The 20,151-nt window shown below is 48.2% G+C and overlaps 1 protein-coding gene across 3 annotated transcripts in view; it reads left to right on the top strand.

Annotated features, from left to right (window-relative positions):
• slc45a1 (solute carrier family 45 member 1) overlaps positions 1-20,151 on the top strand; it is an 83,081-nt gene that overhangs the window by 16,945 nt on the left and 45,985 nt on the right. For all 3 annotated transcript variants that reach the window (XM_072478141.1, XM_072478139.1, XM_072478140.1), the window contains exons 4-5: positions 855-1,079; positions 11,613-12,316. In XM_072478141.1, the coding sequence (XP_072334242.1) occupies positions 855-1,079; positions 11,613-12,316 (929 nt within the window). The remainder of the gene's footprint in view (positions 1-854; positions 1,080-11,612; positions 12,317-20,151) is intronic.

The raw sequence follows: 20,151 nt of genomic DNA, 5'->3' as shown, positions 1-20,151 counted from the left end.
CATTTCAACAGAAGAACATCGGGCAGCATAGTGGCACAGTGGTTAGCACTGCTGCCTCACGGTGCCGAGGTCCCATGTTCGATCCTGGCCCTGGTTCACTGTCCATGTGGAGTTTGCACATTCTCCCGTGTCGGTGTAGGTTTCGCCCCCACAATCCAAAGATGTGCAGGGTAGGTAGATTGGCCACGCGAAATTGCCCCTTAATTGGAAAAAATTAATTGGGTACTCTAAAAAAAAATTTTTTTTTAATAAACAGGAGAACATTAGAAGTGAGGATGGACTTTCTGATTTAGCAGATAATTAGGCAGGGAATAAATTACCAAGGGAGGACATTGTAACAGAAAGTAAATAGGGTTGACGCAATTTGATGTGTTTCTAGGGGAGGAAGCATTGAGGGAATTGGGACGATTGTGGATAGGTGATGTTGAGGGATGCAGATGCTGCTCTGTGTTCAAAGGGTTTTGGTCCGTGTCTCTAGTGAGGCCTGTTGTTCCTGCTTCAGTTTTATTCTGAATAAACTGGTCCATATCCAGTTTTGATCCTGGTTTGATTCCAGATCCCAGATTTGATTCTGTTCCATGTTTGATCCAAATTTGATTACATATCCAGATTTGATTCTGTTCTGAGATTGAACCAGTTGCCAGGTTTGATCCGGGATTAATTTCCGTTATATCCAGGTTTCTCCATGTTTCATTCAGCTCCTGGTTTGATTCTGTTTTGAGGGTTAGTCCTGGTCCCTGGTTTGGTCCTGTTACCATGTTGTGTTTCTGATTTGATTCTGGTTTGGGTTGTATCCAGTTCTGGATTTGTTTCTGCTCTGGATTTGATCCTGTTTCCTTGTTGTTCTGTTCCAGGTGCACTGATTGGCCTCTCACTGCTACTCAATGGCCGGGACATTGGCCTTGCTGTTGCTGACACAGTCACCAATCACAAATGGGGCATCATTCTGACTATCTGTGGTGTTGTATTAATGGATTTCAGTGCCGACTCTGCTGACAACCCAAGCCACGCCTACATGATGGATGTCTGTTGCCCAGAGGATCAGGACCGAGGCCTGAATATCCATGCTCTCCTGGCAGGTGTGTCTCCATCCATCGTCATCATCATAATTGCTTCACAAGCTTAACTAACCTCATTTAGGCTCTGGGTTTGGTCAGACCCTGGGTTTGAGGCAGAGTCTATCCCAATATGATATTTCAATTTCCTGCATCATCCCTTCAATTAACATCAACTTGCCCCTTCTCCATTCCCCTAACTTTCCCCATTCCCCAGTCCTTCCACATTCCTCTATCCTTCCCCAGTCTACTGCTCTCCACTAGCAAAATGGATGTCAGTGGGAATCGGGGGCGGGGGAGCTCTCTAATGATTGGAATCAGGGCAGCACGGTGTCCCAATGGTTAGCACTGCTGCCTCACGGCGCTGAGGTCCCGGGTTCGATCCTGGCCCCGGGTCACTGTCCTTGTGCAGTTTGCACATTCTCCCCGTGTCTGCGTGGGTCTCAGCCCCACAGCCCAGGGTAGGTGGATTGGCCGCACTAAATTGACCCTTAATTGGAAGAAAATGAATTGGGTACTCTAAAAAAATGTTTAAATGATTGAAGTCATACCTCGTGCAAAGGAAGGTATTGTAGTGTTAAAGGCCAAACATCTCAGCCTTAGGACATCACTGCAGAAGTTTTCAAGGTGATGCCGAGGTCTAACTGTCTTCAGCTGCTTCATCACTTTCTGTCCAGCCTAAGGGTAAAATTGGGGATGTTGGGTGATGATTGCATAATGTTCAGCACCATTTGTGACTCCTCAGACACTGAAGCAGTAGGCTGAATAATACAACCCAAATTTGCTTTGCGGAGTGAATAATACTCTCTAAATCCGCTTTGTCGAGTGAATAATACTCTCTAAATCCGCTTTGCGGAGTGAATAATACTCTCTAAATCCGCTTTGTCGAATGAATAATACTCTCTAAATCCGCTTTGCGGAGTGAATAATACTCTCTAAATCCGCTTTGCGAAGTGAATAATACTCTCTAAATCCGCTTTGCGGAGTGAATAATACTCTCTAAATCCGCTTTGCGGAGTGAATAATACTCTCTAAATCCGCTTTGCGGAGTGAATAATACTCTCTAAATCCGCTTTGCGGAGTGAATAATACTCTCTAAATCCATTTTGTCGAGTGAATAATACTCTCTAAATCCGCTTTGTCGAGTGAATAATACTCTCTAAATCCACTTTGCGGAGTGAATAATACTCTCTAAATCCGCTTTGCGGAGTGAATAATAATCTCTAAATCTGCTTTGTCGAGTGAATAATAATCTCTAAATCCGCTTTGTCGAGTGAATAATACTCTCTAAATCCACTTTGTCGAGTGAATAATAATCTCTAAATCTGCTTTGTCGAGTGAATAATACTCTCTAAATCCACTTTGTCGAGTGAATAATAATCTCTAAATCCGCTTTGTCGAGTGAATAATAATCTCTAAATCCGCTTTGTCGAGTGAATAATACTCTCTAAATCTGCTTTGTCGAGTGAATAATACTCTCTAAATCCACTTTGTCGAGTGAATAATAATCTCTGAATCTGCTTTGTCGAGTGAATAATACTCTCTAAATCCGCTTTGCGGAGTGAATAATACTCTCTAAATCCATTTTGTCGAGTGAATAATAATCTTTAAATCTGCTTTGTCGAGTGAATAATACTCTCTAAATCCACTTTGTCGAGTGAATAATACTCTCTAAATCCGCTTTGTCGAGTGAATAATACTCTCTAAATCCACTTTGTCGAGTGAATAATAATCTCTAAATCTGCTTTGTCGAGTGAATAATACTCTCTAAATCCGCTTTGCGGAGTGAATAATACTCTCTAAATCCGCTTTGTCGAGTGAATAATACTCTCTAAATCCGCTTTGCGGAGTGAATAATACTCTCTAAATCCATTTTGTCGAGTGAATAATAATCTCTAAATCTGCTTTGTCGAGTGAATAATACTCTCTAAATCCGCTTTGCGGAGTGAATAATAATCTCTAAATCTGCTTTGTCGAGTGAATAATACTCTCTAAATCAGCTTGGCGGAGTGAATAATACCCTCTAAATCCGCTTTGCGGAGTGAATAATACCCTCTAAATCTGCTTAGTGGAGTATAATATGGGGTGAGATGACGTTGGACACCGTTTCCAACGTCATCACGCCAGTTTGCAAGAACATGGTTGGTGGGCAGATCAAAAAGTTGGAAACACACCATGTTATTCAAATGCCATTTGAGCAGGCAGTCAAGGTGATTAACAACCCAATTTACAGCAACAATATGCTCAAAAAGCATATTCGTTCAGGGTGAGAATCAGGACAGGTGGGGAATCTGTTTTGTCATAGAATTTACAGTGCAAAAGGAGGCCATTCGGCCCATCGAGTCTGCACCGGCTCTTGGAAAGAGCACCCTACCCCATAACCCAGTAACCCCACCCAACACTAAGGGCAATTTTGGACACTAAGGGGCAATTTATCACGGCCAATCCACCTAACCTGCACATCTTTGGACTGTGGGAGGAAACCGGAGCACCCGGAGGAAACCCATGCACACACGGGGAGGATGTGCAGACTCCGCACAGACCGTGACCCAAGCCGGAATCGAACCTGGAACCCTGGAGCTGTGAAGCAATTGTGCTATCCACAATGGTACCGTGCTGCAAGCTTTTTTGAGCTGGTTTTAAAACTGCAGCTGAGACCAGTCTCCCAACTTTGCAGTTAATATTTCAGTGGCTGCAGGAATTGCTCATGTGAATGAGCAGAGGAATCTTTTGGAGATTGTTTCCTCTCCTCTTAATTAGAGGGCTGCATTTGCTAGCGCAGTGTTTTTCAAACTTTTTTTCCGGGGACCCATTCTTACCAACCAGCCAACCTTCAGGACCCATGCCGACCAACCTTCGCAGCCCATGTAGCCAACTTTCGTGACCCACGTCGCCTGAACTTTGTAACCCAACATTTTCACTTACCTTGAATGCGACAAGTGAGCCTGCTCGGTCCTCACAATCTCACTTGCTTTGTCATTCAATGTTACATTTCTGTATGGGTTGTTCATCAGCGGTCCTGGAACTCACACCACCACTGCTTTGTCCTGTTGTGGACTGTGGTGAATGTATTCACCATAATATAAATTGTCTGTATAGTACTGTGGCCTATGGCCACGGAATGGCAATATGATCTCCTTCCATGTATTGTGCTGGAACCCTGGTGGGCTCCGCCTCTGCCCCCCCCCCCCCCCCCCCCCCCCCGGGGGCGGTATATAGACCTGTGGGCGGCGCTCATTGTTACAGCAGTCACAGGCAGGCAAGTTCTTGGATAATTAAACCTATGTTCACTCGTTCTCATCGTCTTGTAGTGAATTGATGGTACATCATGGACTCTCCTGAACAGCTCACACCACCACTGCTTTGTCCTGTTGTGGACTCTCCTGAGCCACTCACTCCAACAGATTTAGTTGTGAGATCCGGGCCTGTTTGTGTCTCTGGCCCTCTCTTCCTTATTACAAAACAATCTATTTTAAATCTTACAGTCCTGTTGCCTGTTTGCTGCTAACAAAATGGAGGAATCGCAATTGCGCCAGAGCATGTGACGTCAGTGTTTGGGGCGCGTGACCTATTCTCTGCCATCGCTTCAGGCAGGAAATCTGCATCGAATTGAAAAATAATCTCCTGGAACAACGCGCTGACGTCAGGAGGAGGCGGTGTTTCCCGCTGGGCTCTGACCATGCACGATGATGAGCGGGCACAAATGCGCAGAGCGCCCACATTCTGAAAGCCGATCGCGGTCGTCAATTAAAAAAGCCGGCTGCTGCGGCTGTCACGCATGAATTCCCACAATGCAGCGCCGTAATGGATGGCTCCGCGACCCACACCCACCCGCGACTCCGACTTTGAAAATGACTGTGCTAGCGAGACCTGTAGCACACTGAATTAAGATTGCTCAAACTGAAGCATACCCCCCCCCCTGGCTCACCTCATGAGGTCATTGAGCCTTGTGTGCACTGTGACCAAGTCCTCCTCACCACCCCCACAGTCTGGACCTCTTCGGCCACCTCCTCTCATGAAGCATGAGTCTGGCTGAGCTTCCTCCTCTTGCCAGCGGTTCGCATGCGCGAGTCATGTCGATCATGAACTGCACGCAGGAGGGCCTCACTGAATCTGGGAGTTGGTTGGGCCCTTCTGGTCCACCTCTCCCCTCGCTCCGATACTGTTGACATTTATGTATGGAACATGGAACAAATGTACAATTCCTCAATGCCAAAGGGTGGGAGACTGGCTGATTTTTAAAATTTCTGCCACTTATGAAGATTGACATGGTCTGCAAAGATTAGCTACAACTTAAGACCATAAGACATAGGAGCGGAAGTAAGGCCATTCGGCCCATCGAGTCCACTCCACCATTCAATCATGGCTGATTTCAACTCCATTTACCTGCTCTCTCTCCATAGCCCTTAATTCCTCGAGAAATCAAGAATTTATCAACTTCTGTCTGAAAGACACTCAACGTCCCGGCCTCCACCGCCCTCTGTGGCAATGAATTCCACAGACCCACCACTCTCTGGCTGAAGAAATTTCTCCCATCTCTGTTCTAAAGTGACTCCCTTTTATTCTAAGGCTGTGCCCCCGGGTCCTAGTCTCCCCAGCTAATGGAAACAACTTCCCTATGTCCACCCTATCTAAGCCATTCATTATCTTGTAAGTTTCTATTAGATCTCCCCTCAACCTCCTAAACTCCAATGAATATAATCCCAGGATCCTCAGACGTTCATCATATGTTAGGCCTACCATTCCTGGGATCATCCGTGTGAATCTCCGCTGGACCCGCTCCAGTGCCAGTATGGCCTTCCTGAGGTGTGGGGCCCAAAATTGCTCACAGTATTCTAAATGGGGCCTAACTAGTGCTTTATAAAACTTCAGAAGTACATCCCTGCTTTTATATTCCAAGCCTCTTGAGATAAATGACAACATTGCATTTGCTTTCTTAATTACGGACTCAACCTGCAAGTTTACCTTTAGAGAATCCTGGACTAGGACTCCCAAGTCTCCCAATGCACTTCAGCATTATGAATTTTGTCACCGTTTAGAAAATAGTCCATGCCTCTATTCTTTTTTCCAAAGTGCAAGACCTCGCACTTGCCCACGTTGAATTTCATCAGCCATTTCTTGGACCACTCTCCTAAACTGTCTAAATCTTTCTGCAGCCTCCCCACCTCCTCAATACTACCTGCCCCTCCACCTATCTTTGTATCATCGGCAAACTTAGCCAGAATGCCCCCAGTCCCGTCATCTAGATCGTTAATATATAAAGAGAACAGCTGTGGCCCCAACACTGAACCCTGCGGGACACCACTCGTCACCGGTTGCCATTCCGAAAAATAACCTTTTATCCCAACTCTCTGCCTTCTGCCTGACAGCCAATCGTCAATCCATGTTAGTACCTTGCCTCGAATACCATGGGCCCTTATTTTACTCAGCAGTCTCCCATGAGGCACCTTATCAAAGGCCTTTTGGAAGTCAAGATAGATAACATCCATTGGCTCTCCTTGGTCTAACCTATTTGTTATTTCTTCAAAGAACTCTAACAGGTTTGTCAGGCACGACCTCCCCTTACTAAATCCATGCTGACTTGTCCTAATCCGACCCTGCACTTCCAAGAATTTAGAAATCTCATCCTTAACGATGGATTCTAGAATCTTGCCAACAACCGAGGTTAGGCTAATTGGCCTATAATTTTCCATCTTTTTTTTTGTTCCCTTCTTGAACAGGGGGGTTACAACAGCGATTTTCCAATCCTCTGGGACTTTCCCTGACTCTAGTGACTTTTGAAAGATTATAATTAACGCCTCCACTATTTCTTCAGCTATCTCCTTTAGAACTCTAGGATGTAGCCCATCTGGACCCGGAGATTTATCAATTTTTAGACCTCTTAGTTTCTCTAGCACTTTCTCCTTTGTGATGGCTACCATATTCAACTCTGCCCCCTGACTCTCCTGAATTGTTGGGATATTACTCATGTCTTCTACTGTGAAGACTGACGCAAAGTACTTATTTAGTTCCTCTGCTATTTCCTTGTCTCCCATCACTAGATTACCAGCGTCATTTTGGAGCGGCCCAATGTCTACTTTTGCCTCCTGTTTGTTTTTAATGTATTTAAAGAAGCTTTTACTACCATTCCTAATGTTACTGGCTAGCCGACCTTCATATTTGATCCTCTCTTTCCTTATTTCTCTCTTTGTTATCCTCTGTTTGTTTTTGTAGCCTTCCCAATCTTCTGACTTCCCACTACTCTTTGCCACATTATAGGCTTTCTCTTTTGCTTTGATGCATTCCCTGACTTCCTTTGTCAGCCATGGCTGCCTAATCCCCCCTCTGATAACCTTTCTTTTCTTTGGGATAAACCTCTGTACTGTGTCCTCAATTACTCCCAGAAACTCCTGCCATTGCTGTTCTATTGTCTTTCCCACTAGGCTCTGCTCCCAGTCGATTTTCGTCAGTTCCTCCCTCATGCCCCTGTAGTTACCTTTATTTAACTCTAACACCTTTACATCTGATTCTGCCTTCTTTCTTTCAAATTGCAGACTGAATTCTACCATATTATGATCACTGCCTCCTAAGTGTTCCCTTACTTTAAGATCTTTTATCAAGTCTGGCTCATTACATAACACTCAGTCCAGAATGGCCTGTTCCCTCGTGGGCTCCATCACAAGCTGTTCCAAAAAGCCCTCCTGTAAACATTCAATGAATTCCCTTTCTTTGGGTCCACTGGCAACATTATTTACCCAGTCCACCTGCATATTGAAGTCCCCCATGATCACTGTGACCTTGCCTTTCTGACATGCCCTTTCTATTTTGTGGTGCATTTTGTGGCCCTGGTCCTGACCACTGTTAGGAGGCCTGTACATAACTCCCATTCTGGTTTTTTTGCCTTTGTGGTTCCTCAACTCTACCCACACTGACTCCACATCATCTGACGCTATGTCGTTTAGTGCTATTGATTTAATTTCATTCCTAATTAACAAGGCAACCCTGCCCCCTCTGCCCACCTCTCTGTCTTTTCGATAGGTTGTGAATCCCTGGATGTTTAAATGCCAGTCCTGAACCCTCTGCAACCACGTCTCTGTGATGCCTACCACATCATACCTGCCAGTCACAATCTGGGCCACAAGCTCATCTACCTTGTTCCGTACACTGCGCGCATTTAAATATAGCACCTTTAATTCTCGATTGACCGTCCCTTTTTGTTTTCTTAGTGTGGTGGACCTTGGTTTACTGAGCCTTTCCATACACTGTGTCATATTTTGTGGGATGGGGACTATCGTAACCTCTCGCTGAGTTCTGTCTTTTCGTGCTTTTTTGTATTCCTAAGCAGCTACGCTTCCCACTGATTACTTCACCTCTTGGTTCCCTGACTTTCCCTTCCCCCCCAATCTCTAGTTTAAAGTCCTATTGACTACCCTATTTACTCTTTTCGCCAGAACACTGGTCCGAGCTCGGTTCAGGTGGAGACCATCCCAACGGTATAGATCCCCCCTGTCCCAAAACTGATGCCAGTGTCCCATGAAAAGGAACCCCTCTTTCCCACACCACTCTTTCAGCCACGTGTTAACTTCCCTTATTCTTGCCTCCCTATGCCAATTTGCACGTGGCTCGGGCAGTAATCCGGAGATTATGACCCTTGAGGACCTGTTTTTTAATTTGAATCCTAGCTCTTTATAATCTCTAAACAGGTCCTCTTTCCTAAACTTGCCTATGTTGTTGGTACCAACATGGACCACAACAACTGGATCCTCCCCCTCCCTCTCCAGTATCCTTTCAAGCCGGTCAGAGATGTCCCGTACCCTAACACCGGGCAGGCAACATACCATGCGGGACTCTTTATTCTGCTCACAAAGGATACTATCTATCCCCCTGATAATAGAATCCCCTACAATTACAACTTGCCTATTTACTCCCTCCCCTTGAATGGCCTGCTGAACCATGGTGCCTTGGTCAGCTGACTCATCCTTCCTGCAGCCCTGTTCGCCATCCACACAGGGAGCAAGTGCCTCGTACCTGTTGGACAGGGTCAAGGGCTGAGGCTCCTGAGTTCCTGACTGCTGGTTCCCTTTACCTGCCTGACTTGCAGTCACACCCTGCTGTCCCTGGCCACTGGCAGGATTTAAACTACATACTCTGACAGGTGTGACTGCCTCCTGAAACACAGTGTCCAGGTAAGTCTCCTCGTCCCAGATGTGCCTCAGTGTTTGAAGCTCAGACTCCAGCTCATCAACTCTGAGCCGGAGCTCTTCGAGCAGCCAACACTTACAGCAGATGTGGTCGCTGCAGCTCGCAATGGGATCTGCCAGCTCCCACATCAAGCAGCGCAAGCACATCACCTGACCAGCCATCTCTAATTAATTAATTAGTTTAATTTAAGTTTACAAGTTTAGCTGTGGGTTTTTTTAAATTTGGGGCAGATTTTCTATCAACCAATTAAATTCACAGCTTCCCTTTGACATCACTTTTGAGAAAAAAAAGTGGAAAACAGGAAGTTACCGTTAGGTTTTTATACTCACACATAAACTGCTCCTCCTCCTACGAACGGCTCCCGAAACGTTCCTGGTTACCTCACTGCACCAAATTACCAAGTTTCAAATTCCCACTCTAGATGTGTCTTCCTCACTCAGGCGTTGTCTCTTTGACCTGCGCAACGCTGGAAAATGCACAAATCTTCTCTCTGTAGTTAATTCACTAGATTGATCATTGGATGGGACACTTAAAACTGTCCCGTGCTGGGACCCCTTTAAAGTGCTGGGTGTGACCTTGTTCCTGGCCATGGCTTGCAGCCTCTGAAACTCAACACCCTGCTCTGCAGCACTCATTGAGTGGAATGATGGTCAACACCCACCCTTGCTGCTAATAGGCAGCAACTAATGCATTATTGGGTCCATATCAATGGCGGCCCTGAAGTCGGAACACCACTGACTTCCATGTGCGGAACCCACTATCAGTACCTGAGTATATTATTCGGCCCAATGTGTCTGCATGCAGCAAGACTTGGGACAACATTCAGGCTTGGGATAATAATTGGCAAGTAACGTTTGTGCCATATGTGTCAGGTAATGACCATCCCAACAAGAGAATGTAACTGTCTTCCTTGACATCCAATTGCATTACCATCACAGAACCTGCCACCATCAACATCCTGAAGGTTATCGTTGACCAGAGATTTAACTGATCCAGCCATATAAATATTGTGGCTACAAGAGCAGGTAAGGGTTAGAGTTCAGCGGTGAGCAATCACCTCCTGACTCCCCAAAGCCTTTCCAACAAGGCATTAGCCGAGTGTGATGGAATACTTGCCACTTGCCTGGATGAGTGCAGCTCCAACAATAATCAAAATGTTTGATGCCATCCAGGACAAAGCAGCCTGCTTGATGAGCACCCCTTCCATCATCTTACTCATTCAATCCCTCCATCAATGGCGCTAAGTGGCAGACTTGCGTACCATCTACAAAATGCCCTGCAGCAACTAGCCAAAGTTTGTTCGACAGCACCTTGCAGACCCATGACCACTATTACCTAGAAGCACAAGGGCAGCAAAAGCATTGGAACACCGCCACCTGCAGGTTCTCCTGCAAGCCACACACCGTCCTGACTTAGAATTTTATCACTATTCTGTACCTATAACAGGTGGACTGCAGCAATTCACCACCACTTTCTCAAGGGCAATCAGAGATGGACAATAAATGGTGGCCTTGAAAGTGATTCTGACATTCAAGAATTAATAAAAAAGAATAATCCCCTGTCCTCTATTTATTGTCATGAACCAATCACAGAAAATGGTTCATCTTCAAGGACTAAGAATATTCTGCAATAATTAGTTTTTTTTATAAGACACTGTCCTTTAAAGGATTAATGTAAGGACTTTGTTTGCTGCTGTCCCTGGAAAAGACAGCATTTTACAAGAAAAGGTAATTAAGCAGTTTGAAAGAAACGGGGCCATTTACAAAAGGGTCACATCGTGGTTTATGGTTTTGAGACAAAAAATGCCTGGAAATTTGTTTACAAGCTGGTTTGGGGTTTGCTTTGGAGGAGAAAAGGATCCACTACTTGGGCAAAGGTGACATCAGTTCCTGAAGCTCCAGACCCAGGTCCCAAAGCAGAGAGCGAATGGAGATTTCTCCAAAATCTATCTCCGCTCTGAAATCGACTGACTGCAAGTTTCCCTCGGGTTCACCTGAAAAGTAATGCACGAGTCAGCGATTGTTTTGCAGACCAGTGCTGAGAAAGCAACCCATATAACCCAGATGCCATTTCAAGGACTCCCACCATTTTCCCTTGAACCATTGCCTTTAAACCTTTTGGCAGAATTCATCTAGTGTGTGTGTGTGTCTGTCTGTATAGCTAGCTGAAAAAAGACATTTAAATATATGGTGTGACTGGTGGAGAAGTGGAACTAGACCCAGACAGCACACTCTTCCCATCTCGGTTTTACTGCTATCGTGTGCCCTCGCCCTCCTCTTTCCCTTGCTTCCATTCAGTTTTATGTTGTGTCACTGGGACCTGGAATATTTGCCCAAATGCTTTGCTACATTATGTTTTTCTTTTAAATTGACCCAGGTCTGGGAGGCGGATTCGGTTACATCATCGGCGGAATCAAGTGGGACCGGACAAATTTTGGAAAAGTGTTAGGAGGTCAGCTCCGGGTGGTCTACATTTTCACTGCAATAACACTGACCATAACCACCATCCTAACACTGAGCAGCATTCCAGAAAAGCGGCTCAACACACAGGGCAAAAGGAAGAAAGTGATGAAGAGCCCCAGCCTTGCTCTCCCTCCCTCTCCACCAATGGTTATGGATGAAGGTGGAGGCCAGACTGCCGGTCAGAATGCTGCGCGGATGTACACCAGCATGACCAGCCCCATTTCCCCACTGAGCCCCCTGACCCCCAAGTACGGGAGTTTTATGAGCCGCGACAGCTCTCTGACAGGAATTAATGAGTTTGCCTCATCCTTTGGGACCTCTTACATTGACACTGTCCTCATCGACTGCTACACAGGGGCCAATGACCAATACATCAGCTTTCCCAAACACACACTGAGCGCCAGCCTTCCCAGGATACCTGATGAGGTAGAAAATGAGGAAATGGGTTCCTCGGTGGTCAGTGAGAATCCAGGGAGTCTGCAGGTTGCCTCGCTCGATGCCACGAGAAACCCAGCATCAGGAATTCTCAAAAGACCTGAAACTTTAAGTATTCCAAACAATTACCTCGGAAATGGTGGTGACAACAGTCGGAGGAGGACAGTAACCTTCAGCCAACAGGTACAAATACATCAGAGGGGGAAACAACACAAGTGAGGGGAGCATACTGCGCAGTGAGTAGAGAGAATCTGCCACATGTGGTCAACCAGCACAGCGAGGAGGGGTAAACAACACAGTGAGGGGCACAATCATTTGGGGTTATATTAACGGACTAATAATCCTGAGAACAATAGTTCAAATTCCACCAGGGATGTTTTGAGAATTTTGGATTTTAAAGAAACAGGGAAAAAAGCCTGTCAGTGAAGTGACCGTGAAGCTGTCAGATTGTTGCAAGGTCCCGACTGATTCACCAATGTCCTTTAGGGAATGAAAGCTGCCGTGCTTACCCAGTCTGACCCTATATGTGACTCCAGTCCCAATGGATTGACTCTTAACTCTCCACTGAAATGTTTACTTGGTCATATCAAAACCACGAATGAGACAGTTAGACCCAGACATTACTGGTCTTTAGCCACAGAGACCATTGCCTCGGGATTCTGATTAGTCAAGCTTTTAGTAGGGGGCGGCACGGTGACACAGTGGTTAGCACTGCTGCCTCACACGCCGAAGACCGGGTTTGATCCCGGCCCCGGGTCACTGGCCGTGTGGCGTTTGCACATTCTCCCCGTGTCTGCGTGTGTCTCACTCCTATAATCCAAAGATGTGCAGGGCAGGTGGATTGGCCACGCTAAATTGCCCCTTAATTGGAAAAATAAAGTCAAGCTTTTAGTCAAGAATTCCAGACTATTTTTGGTGCAGAAACAAAACAATCTGAGTGCAATGGGGCATCTGAACTGGAGTTAGTTCTGGTGGGGTCATTTTCAGGCATTCTGTGGGAGGGTCTTCCCTCACGATGTGAGACAGCTATGACGCTGGGTCCTGCTGGAAACCCTGCTATATCCAAGCAGTGTACGCTTGGTGGAAACTACACCTGGTCCTTCCAGGAAAGTTTGCATCTGACAATCTTGGGGAAGTCCTGCACTACATGGAAAGCAGTGTGGCTCCTCTCTGGAATTTGGGAATCCCATGGGCAGGCTCCCTGGAGTATTGAAAACGGCACAAACATCCATTCTTGGAGTTGGGGGTCATGATCATCACTAGCTCAGAGTTTCTACAGTCTCCCAATTTAAACGTCTGTGCTCCCTTAATGATTCCGATCCTGAGATCAGGCTCCTTCAGACTTAGAATGCTCCAACCCAACTTTACCTTGATTTCATCACCCTTCTTCTGTCATGTAACCAATCTGTGACTACACATTCGCCTATTGATTTCCCATCTGATTCACATAGTTGTCTTCCCTCACCCCTAATGTAACTCTAACTTAGACACTGAAACATAATCAGATCTTCTTGCCTTTCCAATCCGGCTGTGGAACATAACAACAAAAGGTTGCAGAATCTACAAGCAGGAAAGTTCAAATGTGAACAATCAGCCTGTCGACATTACTTACCATGTACCTGTAAAATACGGGGAACCACAGTTTCAGACACCAAAATGAAGAGGTGCATTGCTACCTGCTTATCACAGGTTTTGCATTCTGTCACTCAGATAACGGGCGGGATTCTCCCTTTTGGGGACTAAGTCCCCACGAGCGCCGGAAATTGGACTAGAATCACTCCGGACCTTTTCCTAGGCTGTGCATGCGCGCGGCTTCACGCTTCGGCGCTGGCGACACTGAAATGGCGGATGGAGACGGTGTGCCGCGCGGAAGAAGGTAGGTCCTCCTCCAATCGCGATGGCCCGCTGACCGGTGGCCCCCGACCACAGGCCTGCCCACCGCTGAGGCCCCTCCCCCAGAGTCCGGTTTCCCCCCTACCCCCCCAGGACCGCCACCATGGCCGCAGGTCCGAGGGTGGTATCAGATTAGAACCACGGCGGCGGGACTTGTCAGAGTTCGGCCCATCGAGCACCGGGGAAATCGCCACTGGGGGCTTTTTCAGCGGCTCCTGACCGCACGGTTGGGGGGCGATTCTCCGCTCCGCGGAGAATTGCGTCCTGGCGTCGGAGCGGCATGGCGGGATTCTCGCGCCACCCCGGCGATTCTCCGACCCGGCGCGGGCTCGGAGAATCCAGGCCAATATATTTTATATGGAATACAGTTTTAAAACAGATGAACTGGTCATTATCACATTACTGCTTATGAGACCGTACCATGCACAGATTGGCTGTTATGTTTCCTACATTAGAACAGTGACTACACTTTTAAAATACCTAATTTCTTGTAATGTGCATTGGAACTTCCTGAGGTTGTGAAAGGCACGATATAAATGAAAGTTTTTCTGTTAGGTGCAATCTATATGTTTAAGAAAAACCCAAAAGAAAGATTCCAGTTCAGATGGACAACAAGAAGTTTCAGCCAATCGGCTGCGAACAGTAATGTCTGCTTCTTAAAGACAGATGCAAGTGATACTGTAATTGAAACTAAGGAAATGGCAGACATTCTGCATAATCACTTTTTTAGCAGTCCTTATACCGAAGGAAGAGGAAAATCTACCAGAGAGACAAAGAAACCAGGGCTCAGTGCGGGTCTGGCACTGTCATACTTGTGACAGTAAAAGGTTATTATTATTATGAACACAACACCCGCTCTGGTATTAGCGACAGGCTGAGTTATGGCAGTAACATTGGCCTCTGTCAGGCTTTCCCATTCCTGCTCGAAGTCCAGTGACTCATGTCGGGAGTGTATATGTTTGGGCATCAGAAATGGAGAGTTTGGAGCATGTGATAGCTATGGACAGGTGGACACTCTGGGCGGGATTCTCCCCTACCCGGCGGGGCGGGGGGTTCCGGCGTAATGGAGTGGCGGGAATCACTCCGGCGTTGGGCCGCCCCAAAGGTGCGGAAGTCTCCGCACCTTTAGGGGCCAAGCCCTCACCTTGAAGGGCTAGGCCCGCGCCGGAGTGGTTTCCGCTCCGCCGGCTGGCGGGAAAGGCCTTTGGCGCCATGCCAGCCGGCGCCGAAAGGTCTTCGCCCGGCGACGCATGCGCGGGAGCGTCAGCGGCCGCTGACGGCATTCCCGCGCATACGCAGTGGAGGGGGTCTCTTCCGCCTCCGCCATGGTGGAGACCGTGGCGAAGGCGGAAGGGAAAGAGTGCCCCCACGGCACAGGCCCACCCGCGGATCGGTGGGCACCCCCCGGGGCCAGATCGCGCCGCGCCTCCCCCAGGACCCCGGAGCCCACCCGCGCTGCCTTGTCCCGCCGGTAAGGTAGGTGGTTTAATCTACGCTGGCGGGACAGGCATTTTAGCGGCGGGACTTCGGCCCATCCGGGCCGGAGAATCGCGGGGGGGGCCCGCCAACCGGCACGGCGCGATTCCCGCTCCCGCCGAATATCCGGTGCTGGAGAATTGGGCACCCGGCGGGGGCGGGATTCACGCCATCCCCCGGCGATTCTCCAACCCGGCGGGGGGTCGGAGAATCTCGCCCCAGAAATCTTTAAAAGATTTAGCAATCCACAGACTGGGCTGAAGTTCCTTAGGTATACATCTGCTTTAAATGTTTTTCAGGTTACCAAGCCCCCAGAGTGCAAAGATCTTCTTGCATGATTCATGTGCTATCTAAATACCCAACTTCTTATTGTTCTGCCATCTTTTGCTGGCATAATGCCCAGGCTAGAGTCTATCCCAGATTGATCGCCAACCGGACGATGAAAAAACCACCCACTTCAGCAATCTCTCACCCTTAAAACAAGTGAGCTACACTTGTTGATGTCAGTATGATTACAAAGCTGCAACGGTTCAGAAAAGCTGTGTCAAGTATGGTGTCAGTGTGGTGCAATCCCAGGGGCCACAAGTTGGGAAATGGGAAAGTGTCACATTGGTAACTGGGGACTGGAAGCATTGCTGGTACAGCATAGAGGGTGATTTGTTTTGTATCTAACCAGTGCTGTATCTGCCCTGGGAATGTTTGGTTTTACACTGGTTTCAAAATAGAGAAAAGGGCCATTTCTTAGCAGGTAGAATTGTTCCCTGTGCATGAGTGGTTCAAATTCTAAAAGACATGAATCAAAGTTAGGACCAAGAGGGAAGAAGCAATAACATTTTTACCAAAAGTTGTAGAAGTTGTGGAATGTGTTAACAGAGAAGGACATAAAACAGACAGTGTAGATAGGTTCAAGACACAGTTACTGCCGATGTGTGGCTGCGGGACGAAGCCATCATCGGGTTTTGATTAGGGGAGTATGCAGGGTTGGTGGATTCGTTGAGCACCACGGTGAGAGTCAGCAGCTTCAGCAGAATGAAAAGCTTGCATTTATATATCGGCTTACAGAACCTCGGGATATCCTAAAGTACTTCTGAAGCATAGTTGTTATAAAGAATTCAGGCTTGATAAATAAGCCAACAGAAAGACAGTCAATTTGTAGCAAATTGGAAAAATTTATTAAGCATAAAATATGACCTGACAAATGAGGCAGTAATTAACAACTTAACAGTTTATGCTTCCCTTTTCCCATATCTGGACTGGATACGTCTTCTAGACTTCTCAAACCTCTAAGGTCTCTTCAATCTTCTACGATTTGCTCAGACATCTGTAATTCACTGACCCTGGGTAGGATAAATCCCTTCCTGTTCGATCTTTCTCATCTCCGCTGCAACAAACATGGTTTCGACCTCCTTTATTTTCCCCAAACAGTGGATTAGTCTCCTCCTCCACAAACCAGTTGAACTAATTGAGCCAGTGCATGTAATTGATCTTTAATTGATCCCTAGCATCTGGTATTAGCTGCTGATCTATAAGATATCTAAGTAGGAGAATTCACACAAATTTTGACACCTATATCAGTTATGGACTGGTTTGGTGCATTTGCATGCGTTTACAAACAAATATACCAACTAGGGTTACAAATGTTCACTTAGGCCCGGATTTTTGTCCTTGGGTCAGGTGCGCAGAGTTGGGGGATTCCCCCAACCTTTAAAAATGTCTGCCGTAGGTGGCACATTTCTGGGAATGTGGGCTGAAATAGGAGTCGGGGCTACCAAACCCGGAACGAATGTGGAGGCTGCTGGATGTGGAGGTGGTCTGGATGGGGTACCAGCCTCTGTGTTCTGGAATGGTGTTTAAATAAAATTAATAAACCAAAAGCACCCCACCAACCCTCACCCCTCGGCACACTCTTTATGCCCCATCCATGCCAACCCATGCCAATCCATGCCCTCGATCACCCACCCCCATGGTTTCCCATACACCTGTACCAACACATGTACCCACCCACAACCTTTTGCTCTTACCCCTCCATGACAACTCACCTAGTACCCTTGGACACCTCCTTGACAGCGTTGACACTTCCTTGGCAGCTTTGAAAGTTCTTTAACAGATCTTTGACAGTTGGACAGTTCCAATGGGTTTGTGCATAACACGTGCATAATCATGTTCACTTTTAACCTTTACCTCTCCCCAAGGAATCCTGGGACCCTATCCAAAGGGGTACCCAGGCTATCCACAGGAATCCACCAAGTTCATATCTCCTCTTAACCTGTTCTAACTGCATACTCCATGTTTCAACACATTTGGCCGACCAAAATCCCTGTGGAATCAGCTGGTGATTTAAATGGCCTTCTACTTCCATAAATTGCAAATGCGCAAAAACTTCACCAATACTTCCGCGAAGATTGGAAATGCTGGGTTCAGGAGAGGGACTTGGATGTTTTGGCCATTTCTGGGAATTTATTCACAATGGAGAGCCATTTGCCATGGTGAAAATCTGGTGTTTGGGGTCTAAACTGTGGTACCTGAGGTTATACAGGCAGGTGCTAAAGCTGCGGAATTTGAATACATGGTTTAACTCCCTTACAAAGCTTGATTTTCTCACACACTATTGTACTGTATGGAAACAACGCAGCTCATTTGTGCACAGCAAGCTACCACAAACCGCAATGCAACTTCAGGAGAGGAGGGGGAGCTGAACCCCAGTGAGAGTCAGCATCTTCAGGGAGAGGAGGGGGAGCTGAACCCCAGTGAGAGTCAGCACCTTCAGGAGAGGAGAGGGAGCTGAACACCAGTGAGAGTCAGCACCTTCAGGGAAAGGAGGGGGAGCTGCACCCCAGTGGGGGTCAGCACCTTCAGGAGAGGAGAGGAGCTGAACCCCAGTGAGAGTCAGCACCTTCAGGAGAGGAGAGGGAGCTGAACCCCAGTGAGAGTCAGCACCTTCAGGGAGAGGAGGGGGAGCTGAACCCCAGTGAGAGTCAGCACCTTCAGGGAGAGGAGGGGGAGCTGAACCCCAGCGAGAGTCAGCACCTTCAGGGAGAGGAGGGGGAGCTCAACCCCAGTGAGAGTCAGCACCTTCAGGAGAGGAGGGAGAGCTGAACCCCAGTGAGAGTCAGCACCTTCAGGGCAGGAGGGGGAGCTGAACCCCAGTGAGAGTCAGCACCTTCAGGAGAGGAGGGGAGCTGAACCCCAGTGAGAGTCAGCACCTTCAGGGAGAGGAGGGGGAGCTGAACCCCAGTGAGAGTCAGCACCTTCAGGGAGAGGAGGGGGAGCCGAACCCCAGTGAGAGTCAGCACCTTCAGGATAGGAGGGGGAGCTGAACCCCAGTGAGAGTCAGCACCTTCAGGAGAGGAGGGGAGCTGAACCCCAGTGAGAGTCAGCACCTTCAGGGAGAGGAGGGGGAGCTGAACCCCAGTGAGAGTCAGCACCTTCAGGGAGAGGAGGGGGAGCTGAACCCCAGTGAGAGCCAGCACCTTCAGGGAGAGGAGGGGGAGCTGAACCCCACTGAGAGTCAGCACCTTCAGGATAGGAGGGGGAGCTGAACCCCAGTGAGAGTCAGCACCTTCAGGACAGGAGGGGGAGCTGAACCACAGTGAAAGTCAGCACCTTCAGTATAGGAGGGGGAGCTGAACCCCAGTGAGAGTCAGCACCTTCAGTAGAGGAGGATAGCTGAACCCCAGTGAGAGTCAGCACCTTCAGGAGAGGAGGAGGAGCTGAACCCCAGTGAGAGTCAGCACCTTCAGGAGGGGAGGGGGAGCTGAACCCCAGTGAGAGTCAGCACCTTCAGGAGAGGAGGGGGAGCTGAATCCCAGTGAGAGTCAGCACCTTCAGGAGGGAAGGTGATGCTGAACACCAGTGAGAGTCAGCACCTTCAGGGAGAGGAGGGGAGCTGAACGCCAGTGAGAGTCAGCACCTTCAGGGAGAGGAGGGGGAGCTGAACCCCAGTGAGAGTCAGCACCTTCAGGAGAGGAGGGGGAGCTGAACCCCAGTGAGAGTCAGCACCTTCAGGGAGAGGAGGGGGAGCTGAACCCCAGTGAGAGTCAGCACCTTCAGGAGAGGAGAGGGAGCTGAACACCAGTGAGAGTCAGCACCTTCAGGGAGAGGAGGGGGAGCTGAACCCCAGTGGGGGTCAGCACCTTCAGGAGAGGAGAGGAGCTGAACCCCAGTGAGAGTCAGCACCTTCAGGAGAGGAGAGGGAGCTGAACCCCAGTGAGAGTCAGCACCTTCAGGGAGAGGAGGGGGAGCTGAACCCCAGCGAGAGTCAGCACCTTCAGGGAGAGGAGGGGGAGCTGAACCCCAGTGAGAGTCAGCACCTTCAGGAGAGGAGGGAGAGCTGAACCCCAGTGAGAGTCAGCACCTTCAGGGCAGGAGGGGGAGCTGAACCCCAGTGAGAGTCAGCACCTTCAGGAGAGGAGGGGAGCTGAACCCCAGTGAGAGTCAGCACCTTCAGGGAGAGGAGGGGGAGCTGAACCCCAGTGAGAGTCAGCACCTTCAGTGAGAGGAGGGGGAGCCGAACCCCAGTGAGAGTCAGCACCTTCAGGATAGGAGGGGGAGCTGAACCCCAGTGAGAGTCAGCACCTTCAGGAGAGGAGGGGAGCTGAACCCCAGTGAGAGTCAGCACCTTCAGGGAGAGGAGGGGGAGCTGAACCCCA

This window comes from Scyliorhinus torazame, chromosome 16, assembly GCF_047496885.1.
Source record: "Scyliorhinus torazame isolate Kashiwa2021f chromosome 16, sScyTor2.1, whole genome shotgun sequence".
Taxonomy (NCBI): Eukaryota; Metazoa; Chordata; class Chondrichthyes; order Carcharhiniformes; family Scyliorhinidae; genus Scyliorhinus; species Scyliorhinus torazame.
Note: the sequence above shows the minus strand (reverse complement) of the source record. Positions and strands in the feature narration are given on the sequence as shown.